This window comes from Rutilus rutilus, assembly GCF_951802725.1.
Source record: "Rutilus rutilus genome assembly, chromosome: 16".
NCBI classification, from domain to species: Eukaryota; Metazoa; Chordata; class Actinopteri; order Cypriniformes; family Leuciscidae; genus Rutilus; species Rutilus rutilus.
Window position 1 is genome coordinate 8845378 of NC_140224.1, and position 19675 is coordinate 8865052.

General features: G+C 37.5%; 1 protein-coding gene across 2 annotated transcripts; it reads left to right on the plus strand.

The window, feature by feature from the left end:
• Positions 1-4952: 4952 nt before the first annotated feature.
• LOC311305727 (uncharacterized protein) lies at positions 4953-18676 on the plus strand. Of its 2 annotated transcripts, XM_084433536.1 has the most exons (16): positions 4953-5129; positions 5656-5762; positions 6670-6751; positions 6983-7098; positions 7223-7295; positions 10241-10310; positions 10460-11197; positions 11746-11978; positions 12063-12585; positions 12701-12822; positions 12986-13160; positions 13249-13371; positions 13465-14468; positions 14669-14723; positions 14885-17320; positions 18137-18676. In XM_084433536.1, the coding sequence occupies exons 2-16, from the start codon at positions 5671-5673 to the stop codon at positions 18229-18231; spliced, it is 5937 nt and encodes a 1978-aa protein (XP_084289662.1). In that variant the 5' UTR covers positions 4953-5129; positions 5656-5670; the 3' UTR covers positions 18232-18676. The 2 variants fall into 2 exon arrangements, with proteins under 2 accessions (XP_084289662.1, XP_084289663.1); XM_084433537.1 differs by lacking the exons at positions 5656-5762; positions 6670-6751; positions 6983-7098 and having other exon boundaries at positions 4978-5129.
• The last annotated feature ends 999 nt before the right edge of the window (positions 18677-19675 follow it).

Consider the following 19675-nt stretch of genomic DNA (forward strand, 5'->3'; position numbering starts at 1 on the left):
GAGTTTTTCTTGCTTTTTCCACAATCGCTCTGAGGGAGTCAGACACTCTGTCCTGTTGGCTCTGCAGGTCGTTGGTGCCCGTATGGATTATGATGTGGCTGGGCCGGCCTAGATGAGATTCTGTCAGGAGCTCCAGGGCTTTGTCAGTGATGGGACACTAGAATTTAACAGCTCTGTGTTGTGGGAAAAATTTCTTTATGTCAATGAATTTGCCGTTTGAATCAATGAGTAGTGCTATTTCAGGTTCCTTTGTTCTATAGTTGGTGCTAGGCTGCCGTGATGCAGCATTGTAGAAAAGTGAAGCCGCCAATGTCTTAATATGGTGCTGACGGGTCATGAATGAGGAGCCGTGGTATCAAGGCCCCGCCCACACTCCAGCAGAATCGGTTGGTACAGTTTTCTGCAGAACATCTCATTATGTTGGTGTGAAATAAACAGATATTAAAGTTAAAGCTCCAATCTCCTCCTGAAAAAAGTCAGTTGGTGCCTCAGTACCTATTTCACTCAGAGAAGCTGTCAATCTCAGCTGTCAAGCATGACGTCACACTCCTTTTTTTTATAGCATCAAATTGAATCATTGAATAATTTATTCAAACCTGTGTTAATGTCCCACGTGAAGTCATTGGAAATGTCTACCCCGAGATACTTGAAACTGGAGACCATTTCCACAGATGCTCCTCCAATGAAGAGGGGAGAGGGGGTGTAACCTCTCCATAAAGTCCATGACCATCTCCTTCATCTTCCCCACACAAATGCAGAGGTTGTTTACTCTGCGCCAGTGCACAAGTTCTTCCACTTCCTGTCTGTAAAAGAACTCGTCGTCGTTCCTCCCTGGGGGGGAAGCCAGTGTTAAGGATGATAGGTGAAGATGAAATGCTATGGACTTTAATAGTCTGTGGCCTGTTTGTTAAAAAGTCCAGGACCTATTTACAAAGTGATGGTTTAAATCCAAGCAGCAGCAGTTTATTGCCTTGTCTGTGGGATAATTGTATTAGAGGCAGAATGGAAGTCCCGGAAGAGCAAAATGACATAAGAGTCCCTGCTCTCCAGATGAGTGATAGCAGAGTGGATGACCGATGAAACCGCATCCGATGCAAACCGGTTCTTCCTGTAAGCATACCGATGTATCCTGTCAATGTATCCTTTATGTGGTCCATAACCAGCCGTTCAAAGCATTTCATGATTATCGGAGTGAGAGCCACTGCACGGTAGTCATTCATGCACGTCACGGCCAAGCTTTTGGACATGGGGATGATGTCTTGAAACACACTGGCAGCACAGCCTGGGAGAGTGAGGTGTTAAAGATGTCAGTCAGCACCCCAGCAAGTTCATGAGTGCAATCTTTTATAACCCTTCCTGGGATATTATCTGGGCTTGCTGCTTTACGTGTGTTAATTCTCAGCAATGACCTCTTCACATCCTCAGCGGACACACTGAAAGGCAGCTCACCTGGCTGGAGTGTCAAGGTCAAGGTGTCTTTATTAGTACCCAAGGGTAAATTTGTTGTGCAGACAGAAGATTCAGCAATCCATAATTAAGACAATCCAAAGAACATCAAAACAAACAATAAACATAGACCATTACAAAATATCCAAAGCATAAAAAACTTCTAAGAAAAAGATCATGACAATGTGCCTCTACACACCACGCCCTTTTGTTTTAGTTATGTTTAACTCCAAATAAGATTCGTCACACCAGGTGATAAACTCCTCAATAATAGGACCATGACCGGACTCATTGTCACTTAGCAGACTCACAATAACTGTGTCATCAGCAAATTTCAATATCGTCTTATTTGCATACCTGCTTTGACACATGTTAGTGTAACAAATATAAAATAAGGGTGAGAGAACACAGCCCTGGGGTGAGCCGGTAGATGTACATAGTAAATCTGATAAAATGCCATTTACTTTCACCCTCTGTGATCTGTCAAAAAATCCAATATCCAACCCACAAAATGCTTTATTAGTCTCGTGGCTGAAATATGAGGTTGGATAGTATTAAAAGCTGAGGAAAAGCCAATAAACAACAGTCTAGCATGAGTATCTCTCCCTTCTAAGTGCTTAAACAAATGATTAAGTAGTAACTGTAGCATCCTCAACTCCTCTATGTGCCCTATAAGCAAACTGCACAGGATCTAGAGCTTGCTCAGTTTGCCTCACAATCTCCATCTTCACAAGCTTTTCAAAAGATTTAATTATAAGAGAAGTGAGGACAACTGGCCTGAGATCATTTAATGCCTTGGGACTATTATTTTTAGGACCGGGATAATAACAGCCTGCTTCCACAGGTTAGGTACATGTTGTAGTTATAAAGACATATTAAAAATATTATAGAAGATAGAACTTAATTGTCCTGCACAATATTTCAGTAGTTTGCCACAAATATTGTCTAGACCAATACTCTTATTTAACTTCTGTGAAAGAAAAGATTTTTCAACTCCTCTCTGATCCAGGACGAGATGATTATCTTTAAATTTACATCTCAATTCCTCAGCTTCATCCTTAAAATCAAACTGATGAAATCTCAAGTAAAAATTATTAAGAGCATTGGCAAGCTCACTATTTGAACTGAAAGCATCCATGACAATATTAGCTCTATTCACACTTTTCTGTACACCTATAGTTTTCATACCGAACCAAGATGTTTAGCCTTTAGAATTTCCACTTTAACCTCCTTTTTTGCTGCTTCTCTTTCTAATGTCCCTCCTTGATTGTAAGACAGCTGCTTCTTCTTCTGTAAACTAGACTTAACTGCTTTAGACATCCAAGGTTTATTATTAGGCTAAACCTTAATCTTTTTGGTAGTAGCCTTGCCTGGTTAAATAAAGGTTAATATGAAATTGAATGTCTCAAAGCATAAAATGTTATTAGGGGGTAACAGTTTAGGACACAGTGACCAGATGTTTGAAAGAAGACTCGGAGTCAGAATTATAATAAATTGAAGAAAAGTTTTACTGAAGATAGGTTGCAGTTTCATCAGCAGAAGTCAGCTTCAAGACTCACACAGGAGTTCGTAGGCCGCCCCGCTTACAGTTACAAAGATTACAGCAGTTATACCGTTCACCAAGGTCTAAGCTACGTCCTTGCTTCAGGTTTAATGATTCTCATTGGCTAAGAAAAAGATAAACTTTTCCACACATATACAGATAGACTGAAGCATATCTCCATCGATTAGGCAGCTGACACTCAGACCCTGAAGTTAGGCACGTCGTGACCTTCCAGGTCACCGATTTGGGTTGCTGGGCGCCAACATGTCCAGAACTACAACTACAGTCAATCTCCAATAATGCCAGTGGTTCCTTAACCTGTAACCAAGAAGACTAACACACAAAATCAGTTGAGTTTGCTTCTGTTGCAATTTGTTCAACCTTTTTTCATAAAATGACTGGACTATTGGTCATTATGACAAAATACATCCCTTCAGGGTGGTATAAGGTTCTGATCACTCAGTCTGGAGTTTTACAATAATGCCAGCATAATGTGTGCAACATAATGTAATTTCTTACATAGACAGTTTAGTATTTGTTAATTGTCCATTATTTTAGAGTTTATCAGAATTATTTTAACCTTTTTAAATTTAGATATAGTTCTTGGACAATTGAAATATTTAAAAATACTAATTATTTAATTTATTGATTACTTATGTATCATATTTCAATGGAAATGTATTGTTATTAGGCCACTGACTCATAAGTGAGGCAAAAGAAGTTAGAAACTATTATCCCTCACTCAGATAAAATAAAAGAGCCTGTTACTCTTGTTAGTAGCCTACCACAAAACCACTTATCCCTACATACTTATTATATTGCTAATTACAAGAGCATTAACATTAACATTTATGCATTTGGCAGACGCTAGGTATACCATTATGCATTCCCTGAATCGAACCCAAGACTTTAGCATTTCTAGTGTCATGCTGTGTTGGTTGACCTACACAGCAATAATCAATAGGCTACTGATGTTTGTTTTTTTCTATATAATATTTTGAAATAATGTAACTTATTTTATCTGAATTTATCCACATTTATATTCCTTACTGTACAGGTAAGTGATTTTAATATCTCATTTTGTATATAATTTTTTTTTACTCCTTTTGTACACAACAGTATTGTATTTGTTCTTGTTCTGCAATTAAAAATAAATAAAAACGAAAAGAATGTATGTATTCATTCAGTTACAGTGGCCATCATTTTTGTAACAAGTTACAATTTTAGTGACCATAATTTTAATTTTGTGTGGTCATCATCATTCAGTGGTTAGTAGATTACTGCCTGGTTTCACAGACAAGCCTTAAATCTAGTCCCAGATTAAAATGCATGTTTGAGCTGTTTAAACTGGACGCAACTTACGCTGACATAATTTACAATATGTCAGTGCCATTGTTTTGTCTCAAGATGCACACCAGTAATTTTTTTTCTTCAAATGCATGTTTATAAAAGCTACATAAATGTCCTAATTTAACTAGGCCTACTCCTCGTTTACTCGAGGAATAGTAGTGTGCAACTCTATTAAAGTAAACTCGGCTCTTTTGTGCTGCCTGCTACCCTCTTTTACAGACTAGGGCGGATCGTGTCTAGTTTAAAAGAGCGGTTGCACATTTAACATGATTTAATTGGCCACCTTTACTGTCGCGTTACGTCAACACTAAATCCTATTGGCTACGTCAAGTAGCAAGTATTACTACTGGCCAACCAAATGCCTTCGCGCGGTATTTTGAATAGTTTTCAAACATTGGTAGTTGTGCGCCTTATATTCCTCCGCAGATTGACAGGGAAACTAGTCCCTCACTTTTATAATGCATTATATGTTATATGAATCTTTGAATAAGGCTCCGATTAATAATTTTCATGCATTATGTGATATTGTGTTTATATGTAGTAAATAACTCTTAGTTGTTTTATTGTATTTTATTTTGCGGAGGGATATATGCCGTCAAGTGAAGACGGCAACACGCGCTGACGGTCGATGCCTAGATAGACAGTGTTAATGTTGGCGCTAGTAGTTTGTGCTAACGGCAGGAGCGACAAGGACAACTATCCGAATGCTGGATTAATCTGATTTTAATTTTAAAATCAGGGTTGAACATCGATGGAATATACTTTGACATTTTGATTTACGGAACTTAAGGTAACTTAAAGAGACGTTTTATTTCACGAATACAAACGAACTGTTTAAACTGACACAATGCTAACGACAGATGAGTGACGTTATTTCTGTTAACAATCAAAATAAATCGATAACTAATTTCAGTGATTATGGCCACAAATAGTGTGAACAATATTTGATTCCAGTCGGTCACTAAAACGAAGCCAAATGTGGATTTATACGTGTGCTTTTTTTCCTGTTATGTAATGTTTTAAATGTCTTTGGCCATGTGCTGATCTTGCGTTTTCAACTGTGTAACTTAACTTTATGTGAATGTGAACTACGTTATATGTAGAAACTATACATTGATATGGAATATTTAATATACTTGTTTCTTTGTATATAATATTTTTTTTCTTTGTGTTGCATTTATCTTCGCTGATGATATTCGAGTTATGTTTATGAAACTTGATTGTAAAATACGGCATTTACAGTACGTTGATGAAAATGTAACGTTACTCACTCAATTAATTATATTTTATTTTGTCTTTTGTGTTTGCTAAACAAGGTAAGTTGCTTTAAAATGCCTTTGCTGGGGAAGATAGTCGTGATCAAAAGACATGGAGGAGGAGATGGGACTGAATTTCCCCTCACAGCATCCTGTATGTTCGGAAGGTCAGTAACACATCTTATTACAATAATGGCTTAACGTTACATGATGGCTGTGAATATTTTCAACTATTTCAACTACTGCCAAGTTTTTATAGTGAGGCACGTGAAAGACAAAATCTAAGGATAAAATTACTACTAACGTTATAGCACATACACACTATGATTGAAAGTAAAATCGAAGTACATTTGTTTAAAAACTTTAACATTTGGTTTAAAATATCTGAAATGGCAAGAGCCAAACATTTACAGTTCTTCTTTTGATGCTAGGCGGGCTTCATTGGTGTCAAATTTGACGTAGAGATATCTCCAGCCAATCAGAATGCGTTATTACTTAACGGCATGAAGTGCATGTCATCGTGCTCATTTCATAGATCATGCATGTAACAGGTTATAACCTTTGTGTTTATTTAGTATAGCCTATTTACCGTTATGTTTGGTAAAATATTCACTTATCTAAGTTTTGTCTGTTGATGATAGTGGTTCATGAAAGTGGACAAGAGGAAATGTTGACAAATGAAACAAAGTTGTTTAAATATGCAGGTTTAATGTGTATATAAAAAAAGGAGATCTTGAACAACAAATTAATAATGTACTTGAATGTGTGGTGCATATATGGTTTGTCATGCTGTAACTTTTTTTTATTTATTTGATATGTTCTAGACATCAATGAACAAAAACAATGTTGCCTGCAAAAACTAAAGCACTAATGCAAGAAGCTATTGCTAGAATATTTCAATCTATTTTAATAACTTATGGTGAAACTAGAAATAACCAATAAATAGATTCATGTATCTTTGAATATAAACTTAGACCACATGCAAAACAATGTATTGAAATTATATTTTAATTATAAATTTGTTCACCAAAAATGAAAATGGGCCGTTTTAATGTGGACTTTTTACCTTTTTAGGAAGCTGGACTGTGATATTCGTATTCAGCTGCCGCAGGTGTCTAAAGAGCACTGTAAAATAGAGCTGAATGAGAACAAGGAGGTAATTATATTGTGATATTACACTATGACCCTAGTTTCAAAGACAAGGTTTAAGCTAGTCCCAGACTAAAATGCATGTTTGAGCTGTTTTAACCTAAAGCAACTTGCACTGGTATATCTTAAATGTGTTTCATTGTTTTGTCTCAAGATGCTCACCAGTAATGTTTTTTTTCTATGGTACATTCATAAAAGGTACTTAAATGTTTAATTTATTGTCTCTCTCTTGTTTAAGCTCATTTTGACCAATTTAAGCTCCGTGAACCCCACACGTATTAATGGAGAAGTGATTAATCAATCTGAACGTTTAAAGCATGGTGATCTCATCACAATCATTGATCGTTCTTTCAGGTGAGTCTGATTTTTATTATAATTATTAAAAAAAAATAAAAAAAACATTAAAGTTTTCTTTCTTGTAGAATCTTTGTTCTGGGAATAATTAGTTTTGTGTGGTTTCATATTGTCATAATGCTAGGTTTGAGTACCCACCTCCAAAGACACCGAAGAAGAAGAGACTGTCCACGGCTGGAAAAGACAAAACCGTTCAGGTATGTAGTTGATGTGAGTCTTCGGGGTTTTTCCTGGGTCAAAATTGGTCTTCGGTGGTGTCCAAAAGACACTCATCCTTTCTTGCCCTTTTTTTTTAACTTGATTTCATAGCTTTGTAAAATAAAATCCTTCTTTACTAGACCTGATCATTATTTTGGTATATAATCATATCAATATTAAAAAGTAGCATTGAAAAGTTTATTTTAACTAATAGACTAATTTTCTACCACATTATTTTTTTTTTTAACTATACAATTAGCAGCTAGCTAGCAACTTGTATTTATTTATTTACAAAAAAAATTCTGGTTTCACCTCACTCCAGTCTAAGCCAAGGTTATTATAGTTTTGCATTTAGTTTTAATTAGATTTTATAGTGGGTTTGCTAGTTTATTTTTTATTTTTTGAAAATGCTTAGTTTTAGTTTTTATTAGTTTTAGTGTTAGTTTTAGTCTTTTTTTGTAATTTGGGTTATTTGTCAGGGGCAAGATTCAAAAAGGTCAGAAAAAGTATTGTGTTATAATAACTCAACAAAAACATCATACAATTTTAGAAATATGTATTCAACAATAACACCAGTACATATGGGCACAAATATGTAAACAGTCTACACAAGACTCCACAGTAAGGGCAAAATGTGTAAGTGATGTGTGCCAGGAAAAAAACTAAATACCCAAACAGACTAAAGAAGACATGAACAGCATGTATTCAATCCATTTTTGAGCCACACAAGACATTGCTGTCAGAGTGTCATGGAGCTCAATCTGACAAAAGGACATTAAAAATGAAAAACAAACTCTAGACTGGGTCAACCATTTAGATGAACCATCTCAAAATTATCTAGGCTACTTAATGAATTGGACTGCCCAGCATTAGATGCATGTGCTGCAGCTCTATGGCAAATCATTGCAGTTGAATAGCAATACAATACTGCATATACTTGACATTAATAAGTAACAGTGAATATTTTGAACACTTCAAGTACACTGAGATCCAGACAGCTGGCAAGATACTGCACCATCTCAGCTGTAAGCTGATGTGGTTTGCTTTTCTATGTTAAGTTTACATCAACTTGTGGCCAACATGGTAAACAAAAGAATGTAAGTCCCTTGCATTAATGAATCAGCTGTTTCAAATACAGCTTTTCAGTTGTTTTAGTGTGTGCGTGAGTGAGAAAGAAAGAGAGAGATGGATACCCTGACCCTATACAAAATCCACAAGCCATACCAAAAATCTACACACCTTCTATACAAAATTCACACCCTATACAAATCCCACAGCTGTACAATTTTCACACCCTAGGCCTATACTAAATTTACCCTAAACAATACTCATCTGGATTTAAGCAGCAAACATTCAGTAAGAGTAAAAAAATTACATGATGTTATTTAATATTTGAATCACAGCTTAATATATAGTGTTCACATCGACAACCCAACTGCATTTTACCTCAAACTTAGGACTAGTTAACTTTCTAAAGAAGGCTCAGTCGCTTCTTGGGTCGACATTAACACATTGACAAAATTGTATTCAAATTTTTTTATATTTTTATACCACTTTTTAATGTGTGATTGTGTTAAGGTGTTCACGAGATACCAACCTTTCGCAAACTTGCTTTCAGCGAACACTCGTTTTCATGGAGACGCGGTGTGCACAGAGGGGGGTGTGTGTGTGTGCGCGAGTGTGTGAGAGAGACGTGTGAGTGACAGAGACTGAGGGAGGGCAGGGAAGGGAAAGGAAATGCAGCTGAACAAATACGCTGCTTGTTTTAAATAGCGGTAAAAAAAAAAGAATAAATGAATAACGAAACGCAATATGTGGTGGCCGGTGTTAATTCTTTCTCTACATTATCCCTTACATGATTACTGTCATTAATAAAAATCATTGAATTAAATTTAATATTTATTTATTTTTACAAGTTAAATAAAATAGAAAAATAGTTCCAACAGATTTTGCTGTGGTACCGAAATTGCTACCGAGAACCGTAAAATTTTAATGGTATCGGTACCGTGTACTGTAATTTTGGAATTCTGGAATTTTGGTATCGTGACATCCCCAGTTAATATATTAGGTTAACCAACATGAACTAACCATAAGCAATACATTTGTTTTACTGTCTGTATTAATCTTTGTTAATGTTAGTTAATAAAAAAATACAGCTGTTGTTAATGTTTCTTCACAGTGCATTAACTAATGTTAACAAATACAACTTTTGATTTCAATAATGTAGGCTATTAGTAAATGGTGAAATTTAGTTTTGGTAGAAATGGCAGTTTATAGTTAATGTGTTAACTAATGTAGTTAACTAAAGTTTAATAAATGGAACCTTATTGTTAAGTGTTACTGATTTGTTATACATCGATTCAGACGTCGCGAGTTCAGTGTTGGACAGATCAGTTGTTTTAACAATTCATTAAAGTGAATCGGTTCAAATGAGTCATCAGTTAATGAATTGGACGTGTCATTAGCGGACGTGTACGGAACGTGTTGTGTGATTATCCCAGCAGTTAGGACATCGCACAAGATTTGTCAACACAGAAAACATTTCATCACTGGTAGGTTTTTTCATTTATTGAAAGTGTGGTTTATGACAGCTGAATGTGCGGAACGCTTTTCAGCGTAGATAATTAAGGCAACTTTTTTTTTAGCACGAAATTCTCGCCCAGCGGTAATTCAGGAAAAAAATCCTCAGAATGCTCCACGTGAAACTTCGGTCTTCTGACCTTTTACCATCATGTCAAAACTGTCAATTGATTTTGAGGGCGAGAGAGGCAGTCATCTACATCACTCAACGATCAAATAAGGCTTTGGTGGGACAAATTCACTTTAGCAGCCACCAAAAAATTTTCAATGCAGGAAAAATCCCGGTGTTGTGAGAAAGATGATGGGTATTTTTTTGTTAATTTATCATTTATTTCTTTGTAAAATTTTGATTGTCATCCTGTAGGCTTTGCAAGACCAGCAGGAAAAAAGCACACCCGTTCATGCAGAGAAGAGGAAGTCAGAGCATTCGTTTGGTTAGTGATCATGAAATTTATTTTCTATGATATTCTATAAAGTTCTTTGTTTGCAACATGTTTGCTGAAGTTGTTTTTTCCCCTAGTTTTGCTAATTCTGATAGAATATAATTTCATATCTGTGATTGTCTTGTGTGCTATATTTACAGACACTTGTTTAAAAGATGGGTCAAATTTACTGCCATCTGTGGATCAATCTGTTGCGAATGAACCAGAAGATGGCAAAATTAAAAAGGACAGTATGTCACCTTTTTGTGAGCTCTACCAAATGGTCAAACAGGACCTTGTTGCTAAATCACCATGGAAATCTGAGCTACCAAAAACACCTCTTGCAAGACCTCAGGTTGATCACGAGGAAGCTCCCGCTGCAGATGTTAAAAGTAGCCCTAAACCGGTCACAACTCCATCTACCAAGAAGAGAAGATCCTTGAAATCCAGTTCTGAAGATATTACTGGACCAGCTATCCCTCAGAGCTCATTTAATGCAAATCAGGAAGAGAAACCTGCTGATGATATGCCTTCTGAAGGGTCCATCACCCACTTGACAGAGAAAATTGTAACTCCTGTCTCCCAGAAGAAGAGAACACCCTTGAAAACGCCTCAGAATTTCAGTGCTGGTGAGGTTGTCCAGCAAATTCTCTTAGAGCCTCAGCATGAGGACAAAACTCCTAAATCCCCGAAAGGAAGGAGAAGTGTTGGATCACAGGATCAAAGCCTTGATCTCCAAATGCCTTTGGGCCAGCCTCAGACTCCAGGCCCAGTAGGTAAGAACACTGAAGTGAAAATGTCACCAAGAACATCCCCAAGATCAAATGCTGGCAAAAGGTTTCAAGTCCAAGGTGGTCCACATGAGATTAAGGCTACAACATCAAGTTCTAAGAACAAAGGTAAGACCATAAACACTGTCTATGGTAGCGATCATAAAAGAGCAAATCACCTTTTAAAAATAACTTGGTGCATCAAATAACAATTATATCAATTACATTGTTATGCCACTAGGTGGCGACAGGTGACTGTTTAAAACATTTATTTGCCTTTGAATCATTCAGTCGAGATTCATTCAAAAACGCTGATCCATCCAGTAATGAAACAAGTGAAGTATTTATGAGTGAGCCATTGAATCATTCAATCAAACCAATTTAAAATTAAAATAAAAAATTCATTCAAATTAATAAAACATTTTAAATAGACTTCAGCAATTACATTTTGTCAGAACCTCTGGTAAATTACTTATTTTTAGTTGTCTGTTCAGAATAGTGAGAGAAATGTGATCTCTGTTTGAAACAAAATAATCTTGATTCTCAATTTATCCAGAATCGTGCAGCTCTACTTAGAAGTGTTTTCTTGGCATGTACACCATTTGTCAATTAGGTAAATGTTGCAAACATATGCCGTTATTTAAAAATATTTCACCATCATTTTGTTTGTCCTGCAGATGGTACTTCAATTAATGAGCTGTGTGGGGGAAACAATTCTCACACCGAAGTAACGGTTCCAAAAGCAAAGAGAAAGCGAGTGTCCTTTGGTGGACAGTTGACCCCAGAGCTATTTGACAAACGCCTGCCCCCGAATTCCCCCCTCCGCCGTGGGGCAACTCCACGATACAGTTTGGGACCTTCCCAGAAACCTCAATCTCTCCTACGACGAGCATCCACCATTGGTCTTTTGGTAATACTTAAAACCATTTTTTGAGGACAATAACATTTATCTATTGAAAACTTTCAAAGGTTTTTAATGTTTCTTTATTTTCAGGCTCTTCGACTTGAAGAAACTGCTCCAGATGTTCAAAATAGTTCTGCAAAGAAAGCTTCACCCAAACGTGCTGCGAAGATTCCATCACCTGCCAAAAAGTCACCGAGTACCAAGGCTAAAACTCCATCACCAAAACATCAAAAGTCGCCATCTGCTCCATCCAAGGTACCTGCAACATCCTCTACTCCTGCCACACCCAAGACACCTGCATCTGCTAGAAGAGCATCAACTTCAGCTGTTGAGGCTGCCAGTGACATGTCTTTAACGGAGACACCCAGGGTGCAGGGGAGGTTTTCAGTCTCTCGCATCAGTACTCCATCGCCTGTCCAGGACCAGGAGGAGAAGTCTGAAGTACAGTCAACCGTTGTAGAAGACATGCCTCAGAAGTGTGAAACACCAAAGATACCCTTAAGGAGGAAGAGCATGAAGTCTTCTGCAAGAAAAACTCCTAAGAGTGCAATTAAAAGTGCACTTGATGTAATTCGTTCAAGACGCAGTGGAGCGTCACGGGCTAATCTAAAAGGTGAAAGATTTAATCTGGTTATATTCATGTTGTCCTGTTTTGAAGTTTTAATCTTTAATTGATTTAGATGGTTTAAATAAATATTTAAAATGTATGTTTCTTTCTCTGTTTTAAGTGTTGACCTCTTGGGCTGATATTGTGAAGTTTGGTCAGATCAAACCTCAAACAGAAGTTACAACTAAGAAGAAACCCACAAAGAGCAACGTAGTCAAAAGAAATGTGGTGGCAAAACCCAAGGTAAAATGCAAACGATTCTTATCAGTCTCAAATGTTTACCATAATTTTTTTTGTTGTTGTTGTTGTTCTGATTCATTTTTCTCATTTCTTTTGATGACTTTTAGCTCATTGAATGACTGATTAATCTGACTTAATTACAAATTACATTTAATTACCTATGCAGACACCTGCACAGAGGTTGAAGGGTGATATCAGCACTGGGCATGCAGCATCTCCAGTCACCATTGTTGTTGGCAAAGCCCATGTGAGGACTAACCAGTCTTTTGGTGCTGCACCTAAAATAGTCACCAACATGGCACTATTCAAGAAGGACATGAAAATGGATGAGGACTTTACAGGTTTGTTCAGTATTGAAGAAAACGTATATGCATGCATGTAATAAATGTTCTGTGAAATTGTTAGTTCAAATTCTAAATGTTTTGTTAGGTGTTGCAGACATTTTCAAAACGCCAGCCAACAGCAGGTCTAAGAATATTGTTCCCATAAATAATGAATGTCCTGAGATTCCTTTGGATGAGATTTCAGTCATGAGAACACCAGAAGAATCGGGTTAGTGTTTTGGACTTGTCGCAAGTTAGTTATCTACTGAGTAATGTTTTGATATCATTGATTTCATGCTCTTGTTTTTCATTGCCCACACAGGTGAAATGATTGTCTCTCCAATAAGTGTGATCTCCACTGCCAAATGTGGACAGTACAACAATGAAGCAGTAACACGACTTCTTTTGGACAACCAGGATGGTAGTTTATTGGAAGATGAAGGTCTTTCTCAACTCACTGACAACTCAAATGAGGCAAGTGGCCATGACATCATTCCAGATCAAGAGATGTCCCCCAATGACCAAACAGAAGAAGAGGCTGCCCCTGAAATCGTAGTCAAAACCCCAAAACAGAAAGCAGCACCATCCTTGTGCCTCACTGGAGTGAAGCGTCTCATGAAGACACCCAAACAGAGGGCTGAACCAATTGAAGACTTAAGAGGAAAGCTGCTCAAGACCCCCAAGGAATATAAACCTCCCCAGGAAGAAAGTCTGGAAGGCATTAAGGAACTCCTAAAGACTCCCAAATACAGGGGAGCTCCAGTAGAAGACATGGTTGGAGTGAAAAGAGTGATGCAGACCCCAAAAGAAAAAAACAACCCTGTACTGTGTGCAGCTGGTCTTCAGAGGCTTATGAAAACTCCCATAGAAAAGTCTGAGCAACATGAAGAACTCGCCGGTTTGAAAGAATTGACGAAAACACCTAAATTAAAGGGAGACCTGGAGGAAAATCAGTTTGGGCTGAAAAGGTTGGTGAAGACACCTAAACAGAAGAGAAATCAAGTCGAAGAGGACCTAACTGGTGTTAAAGGACTGATGAAGACCCCCAAATACAAAGAACCAGTTGAAGATCAAATGGGTATTCAAAGGCTGATGCAGACTCCCAAAGAGAAGGTTGAAGCTGTAGAGAAGGCTGGTGTAAAGCAGTTAATACAGACCCCTGATCAAAAAGGAGAATCTTTTAGCAATCAGTTGGTAATCGGTAAACTGATGATGACCCCTCAAAATGGAGTGATGGCAGAGGAAGTTATCACTGGCTTTAAAGAACTTGAACCAGAAAATAACATTACCCTGACAACAGAAAATGGTGTGACTGAGCCTGCTGAGGTAAACGGTTAGGTTATTCCTGTTAAACATGCACATCATGTCTATGCAGTAAATAATTTAGTTGATTACAATGGAACTTTTTGCCACACTTCTGGCTTGCAGTGTATATATGTAAACGTTATTCTGATAGATGGTAGAGTCATTCTGTAATCTAGGTTTTTCAAATATAATTAATTTATCTTCATATATTTAATGTTTAGATTCAAGAGCCTCTTCTAGCAGTGGAAAGTGGTTCTTTATTCGTGCCAGCTAAAGGTGAGTTAAAATTGGGAAATGCACAAATGTTCTCTACTTTGTTGTTCTCAGTCCTAAAATTTGGGAAATTATGTATGTTTTGCTTAATCTTAAACAGGAGGTACACAACGTTTAACTACTTGGATTGAGCTAAACTTATGCTGTCTTGACTTATCCCGTAGATTTTGATGAGGAATGCGACAAAGAAAATGTCTGTCCAGTTGAAACCATGGAGACTGAAGTGGATTCCCAGTGCACCACTGAAGTCATTGATTCTATTCACAGTGATGTAGAGACTGATGCTGTAATCCCCCAGGAAACACATCTTGACCAGATTGAAGAGGAGTCCGTTTCAGTTGAGGCTATTGATGTCTGTTTTTCTGGGACTGATGAGAAAAATGAAGAGCAGTGTGAAGAATCTGTTTGTACCTCTGAAAATAGTAGCGCAACAGTTAAAGCTACCCTAACTTCATCCACTGCTGAGGAAGAGGAAGGGGAGATAATCAAGTCTTCACTTGCCAACAAAATTCAGCGTGGCAGTCGAGGCAGAGTGCCACAGAAATCCAAAAATGCTACCACTGACAAGGTCAAACCTCCTGCTGTGCTGTCAGTAACTGAAGAGAAAAATATAAACGGTCCACTTCCCTCTATCCCTGCCAGGGGAAGGAGAGGCAAGAAGCTTCTCGAAGTTCCAGAAGTCACTGCCAGCCCAGTCAGAAAATCTGCCCGTGGTAGAATTCCCAAGCACCACTTTGTGGGTGAAGAGGAAAAGAACACTCAGGCTTCCCAAGTTCCTGCAGACTCCATGAAAATTGAGAGACCAGACTGCCTACCTGTAGTTACTAAAACCAGGAGAGGAAGAAAAGCTAAACAAGATGATGTTGCAATTGAGCTCATTGATGATATAAATGCTGGTGACCCACAGTGTCCTGATGCACCTGCAAATGAAGAGCTTGTCCAAGCCCCTGTTGTAAAACCTGGGAAGAGAAAGAAAATGGATAAAATAGGAAGCCATCCTTCAGAAGAACTTGAACAGAAAACACCTGAAATTGTTTGTGAGGTAAATGCTGTTGCACCAGGTGGTGTCAAATTGTTGGCTTCACCAGTTACTGAGACTGTCTCTGCAACTAGATCTAGGAGAGGAAGGCCACCAAAGAAGGAACACTTGAAAACTGAGCCAACCCCTAATTTGGAAAATGAAATAACCAGCACTCATGCTGCTGTAGTGGCTGAGAAGCCACTGACACCTATAGCAAAGTCAGGGCGAGGAAGGAAGGCTAAAAAAGAAATTGTCAAGGAGCAACTTTTGGATAATGATGATGCCATGGTTGTTTCTCAAACTGCGGCAGAGGTGAATGTTGAACAAGATAAGCCTGAAGCACCTGTGATCAAGTCTGGCAGAGGACGAAAGACCAAACAGAAGAAACCACAGATGGCTGAAGAGGTTGTTGACCAACCAGCTGTAGATGCCAGCACACTTCTACCAGTGACTGAGGAACACACTGAAACAGTGGTGAAATCTGTGAGGGGAAGTAGGAAGACAAAGCAGTCAAAGGTGACCGTTTCAGATGAGACTGAGGAGAACATTGTCAGCCTTGTTGAACAAGCAGAGACCCCTGTTGTGAAATCTGGTCGTAAGAGGCCTGTTATTGCAAAGGAAACAGAAGTGGAGGCAGAAGTTTCCGTCAAAAGAGGTCGCCGTGCTGTTGCAAACCCTGCACCACCAGTTGCTGTGGTTTTCAGCCGTGGACGTAAAGCAGTTGCCAAGGCAGAGTCAGAGGTTACTGAGGATGTAGCTTCATCAGACGAGCCAGCTAAACCTGTCAAACATACCAGGCGAGCAGCAAAAGTACCTGAATCAAAGAGAGAAGAAAATTCCATGACACAGGCAGGTTCTGAATTGGTTGCGGCTGAGAATACAGCAATTGTGGCACTGGAGAAGGTGGGAAGAGGAAGCCGTGGCAGAAAACAGAAGGATTCAACTAAAGACATCCCTAACAACCCAGTCAATGAATCTTCTAAAGCCAAGGAAGCTAGTGAAGAAAAACCCTCAAAAACTGTTAACTGGAATCCAGATTTGGTGGTCTCTAAAGACATTGAACCTACATCAGATGTAGAACAACAGCTGAAGAAATCCAAAAGGTTAGGCAAAATACCAGCTGAGACATCCTCCACATCAAATCAGTCAACTGATCTGCCACCCAGAGGCCGCAGAGGAGCCAAAAAAGAGGAACATCCTGTTGAAGAAGTTCAGATTAAAATCAAGCCATTGAGGGGAGGAAAGGTAGTGGGCTCTGCTGCACCTAAATCAGATCTCAGTGATAGTAAGGCATCAACTCCCCCCAAAAGGAAAAGGAATGATTTGCTGGAGGTAATTGACAAGTCGTCAAATAAGGAACCTTTGCCTAAGAAAAGAGGAAGAGTAGCCATCAGCGCTAAAGTTCCAGCTGAGGTCTCCAGCAAAGAGAAAATGCCTGACACTGAACCAGAAAAGGCTGAGGTTATTCCCAAGAAGACTGGTAATAGAGCTGTAAGAGGGCAGAAAAAGACAGCCCAGGAACCAGATCCAGCACCTGCTCAGGAACCAGATCCAGCACCTGCTCAGGAGTCTGTTTCAGGTATGCATTCTATAAATGCTGTCTCCAATGTATTCCAGAATACAAGAGAACTTTACCTTGGGGTCTAGTAAGACGGGTGTTAAGTCAACCCGATTATGCATCTTATGACTGTAAAATAGTTTTTTTTTTAATTTTTTTTAAAGGATGTAGCTTTCATATCTTTCAGTGAATTCTATTTATCATTTATCACATACAATCACTGTATGAATCTGCCATGTCTGTGTTTTTCTCATAAAACCTTAGTAAAACTTAAAAGTTTTTTCGGCAAACCCAACAGACCTCTAATCCTGTTCAAATGTCTGTGATTTCCAATATCGTATTATACTAACAGTTCATGTTTTTTGACCTACCTGACTTTAGCGGCCCAATCTTTCACAGACTTTCACAGCAGATGATCTTCTGTAAAACCCACGGCTAGAAAACACTCCCACCGCTGTAATAAACATGGGTACTGTTAAATCGTTACATGAAATCAGACATTGAGTAATACTAATTTGAACTCAAACATATTTTAAAAACTAGTGCCTCCTGAATAGGGCTTTGTGTCAAAAAGACGTAATAAGCATTGGACCCACTAGCATCAAATAAAGTACAAAATATTTTGCCTGTTTGATCTCACAATAAATATTTATATTTAGCTTTGTGGCATGTAAGGCCACAAAAGCTGATGGACTTGACAAGTGTTGTGTATATACTGTATATACTGTTTAGACCTGTTTTATGTACATACAGTACATGTTATAATTAGGCTTTCTGTTTTGAATTTGTTGTGCTGTATCATTTATTCACGTTTTGAGAACATTTGTTTTCTCACAGGAACCACCACTCGAAGAGGAAGAAATGTTAAAAAAGTAGAGGAAGTGGACATCTCTACTGAGGCAGCTCCCGTCAGGCGTACCAGGAGGAAGTAAAGCACTGATCCTACAGAGTGGTCTTAATCTTCAAATCTCTGGAAAAAAAAGTTTTAGTTTTATATGTTTGTACTATTTCATTATGATATTTTTCTATAAATTTCTCAGTGTAATTTTAGCTGCTTTTATTTTTTAGGGAAAAGTGTTTGTGTACACTTATCGAATGTTTTAATTCAAGAAAATGTTTAAAGACCATTTCTACCGTTTAAATGGTAAACGTCCCTCCAAAACATTTATCTTCTATATCCCTTTGTGTTCTTTAACTTGTTTGTTTTTTTTTTTGTTTTTTTTTTACTGCTTTAAATGTATTAAAAGAATAAAATAAGCGAGGTGTTACAAAACTTGGCTTAAGCTGTCACAATTTGCATGTAATGTGGTTTAGTGGTATGACATGTTTGATGTGACATGCTTTAATGTTTTCATTAAAAAGATATTTGTAACCTCATGTTTGTTTTTGTTTTTTTTCTTCTCTCTTTTCAAATTTATTCTGTTCGACCTGAATATGTTTAAACTTTTCATCCATTCATTGTATCTAATGCAGGTGTGCCAGAGATCAGCAAGTTTTAAAACTATGTGTTGAGGGGAAAACGCCTGCAGTGCAATACGAGAAAAATGGTTAATGGTGTATATACACTAGTACTTTTACAAGTACATTACGATGGTTGTATAAGATGTTAATAACATGGTACTTTGAGACCATGAATACCATAGTATAAATAGGCTATTATGTATTTTTACATGGTACTCCATATACTAACTTTTATCATGGTTGATGTCCAAATCTTAACAGGAACCGTAAAGTGTAATTTCTGAGGCCAAGGATTTTCTTTCTTTGGACAGAAGGGCAGCACCTCTTGCTTAAATAAACAGAAAAATTTGTTGCAGATTCTGTAAATTCTTTTAACAGTAATATTAAAAAAAATAAAAAAGTACTACCATGGACCTGAATGATTGCTATTATAAGTTGGCACCATGGTATTTAAGTGGTACTCCAATGTGCAATAAAGGTAGTATGGTAGAGTAGTAAGATATCCCTGCAACCTTTAATTTTTCTCGTGTTAAATGTAATCTCAACATGTTCATTGATTGGCTCTGCTCTTATTAATCTTGAATTTTCATAAATTTGAGATTTATTAAAACTGTCCACTTGAGAAATCTATCTATATATATATATATATTATATATATATATATACAGTATATATATATTTTTAGTGGGTAGTAGTTACCTGTGCATTTATTTTGAATATTAAAAGTTTTTAGGTCTAATTGTTAATGGTGGTTTGTGGACAGTAATTCATTTAGATTTGTATAGCAACAAAAAGACAGAAGGTCATAAAGGCATGTGGCTGTTGCGGTTTTTATGTTTCATTGAGCTATGTAAAAATTTGAGTGATGAGGTATTGTAGTGTAAAATTAGTTGTATATTATTATTTTTTTTAATT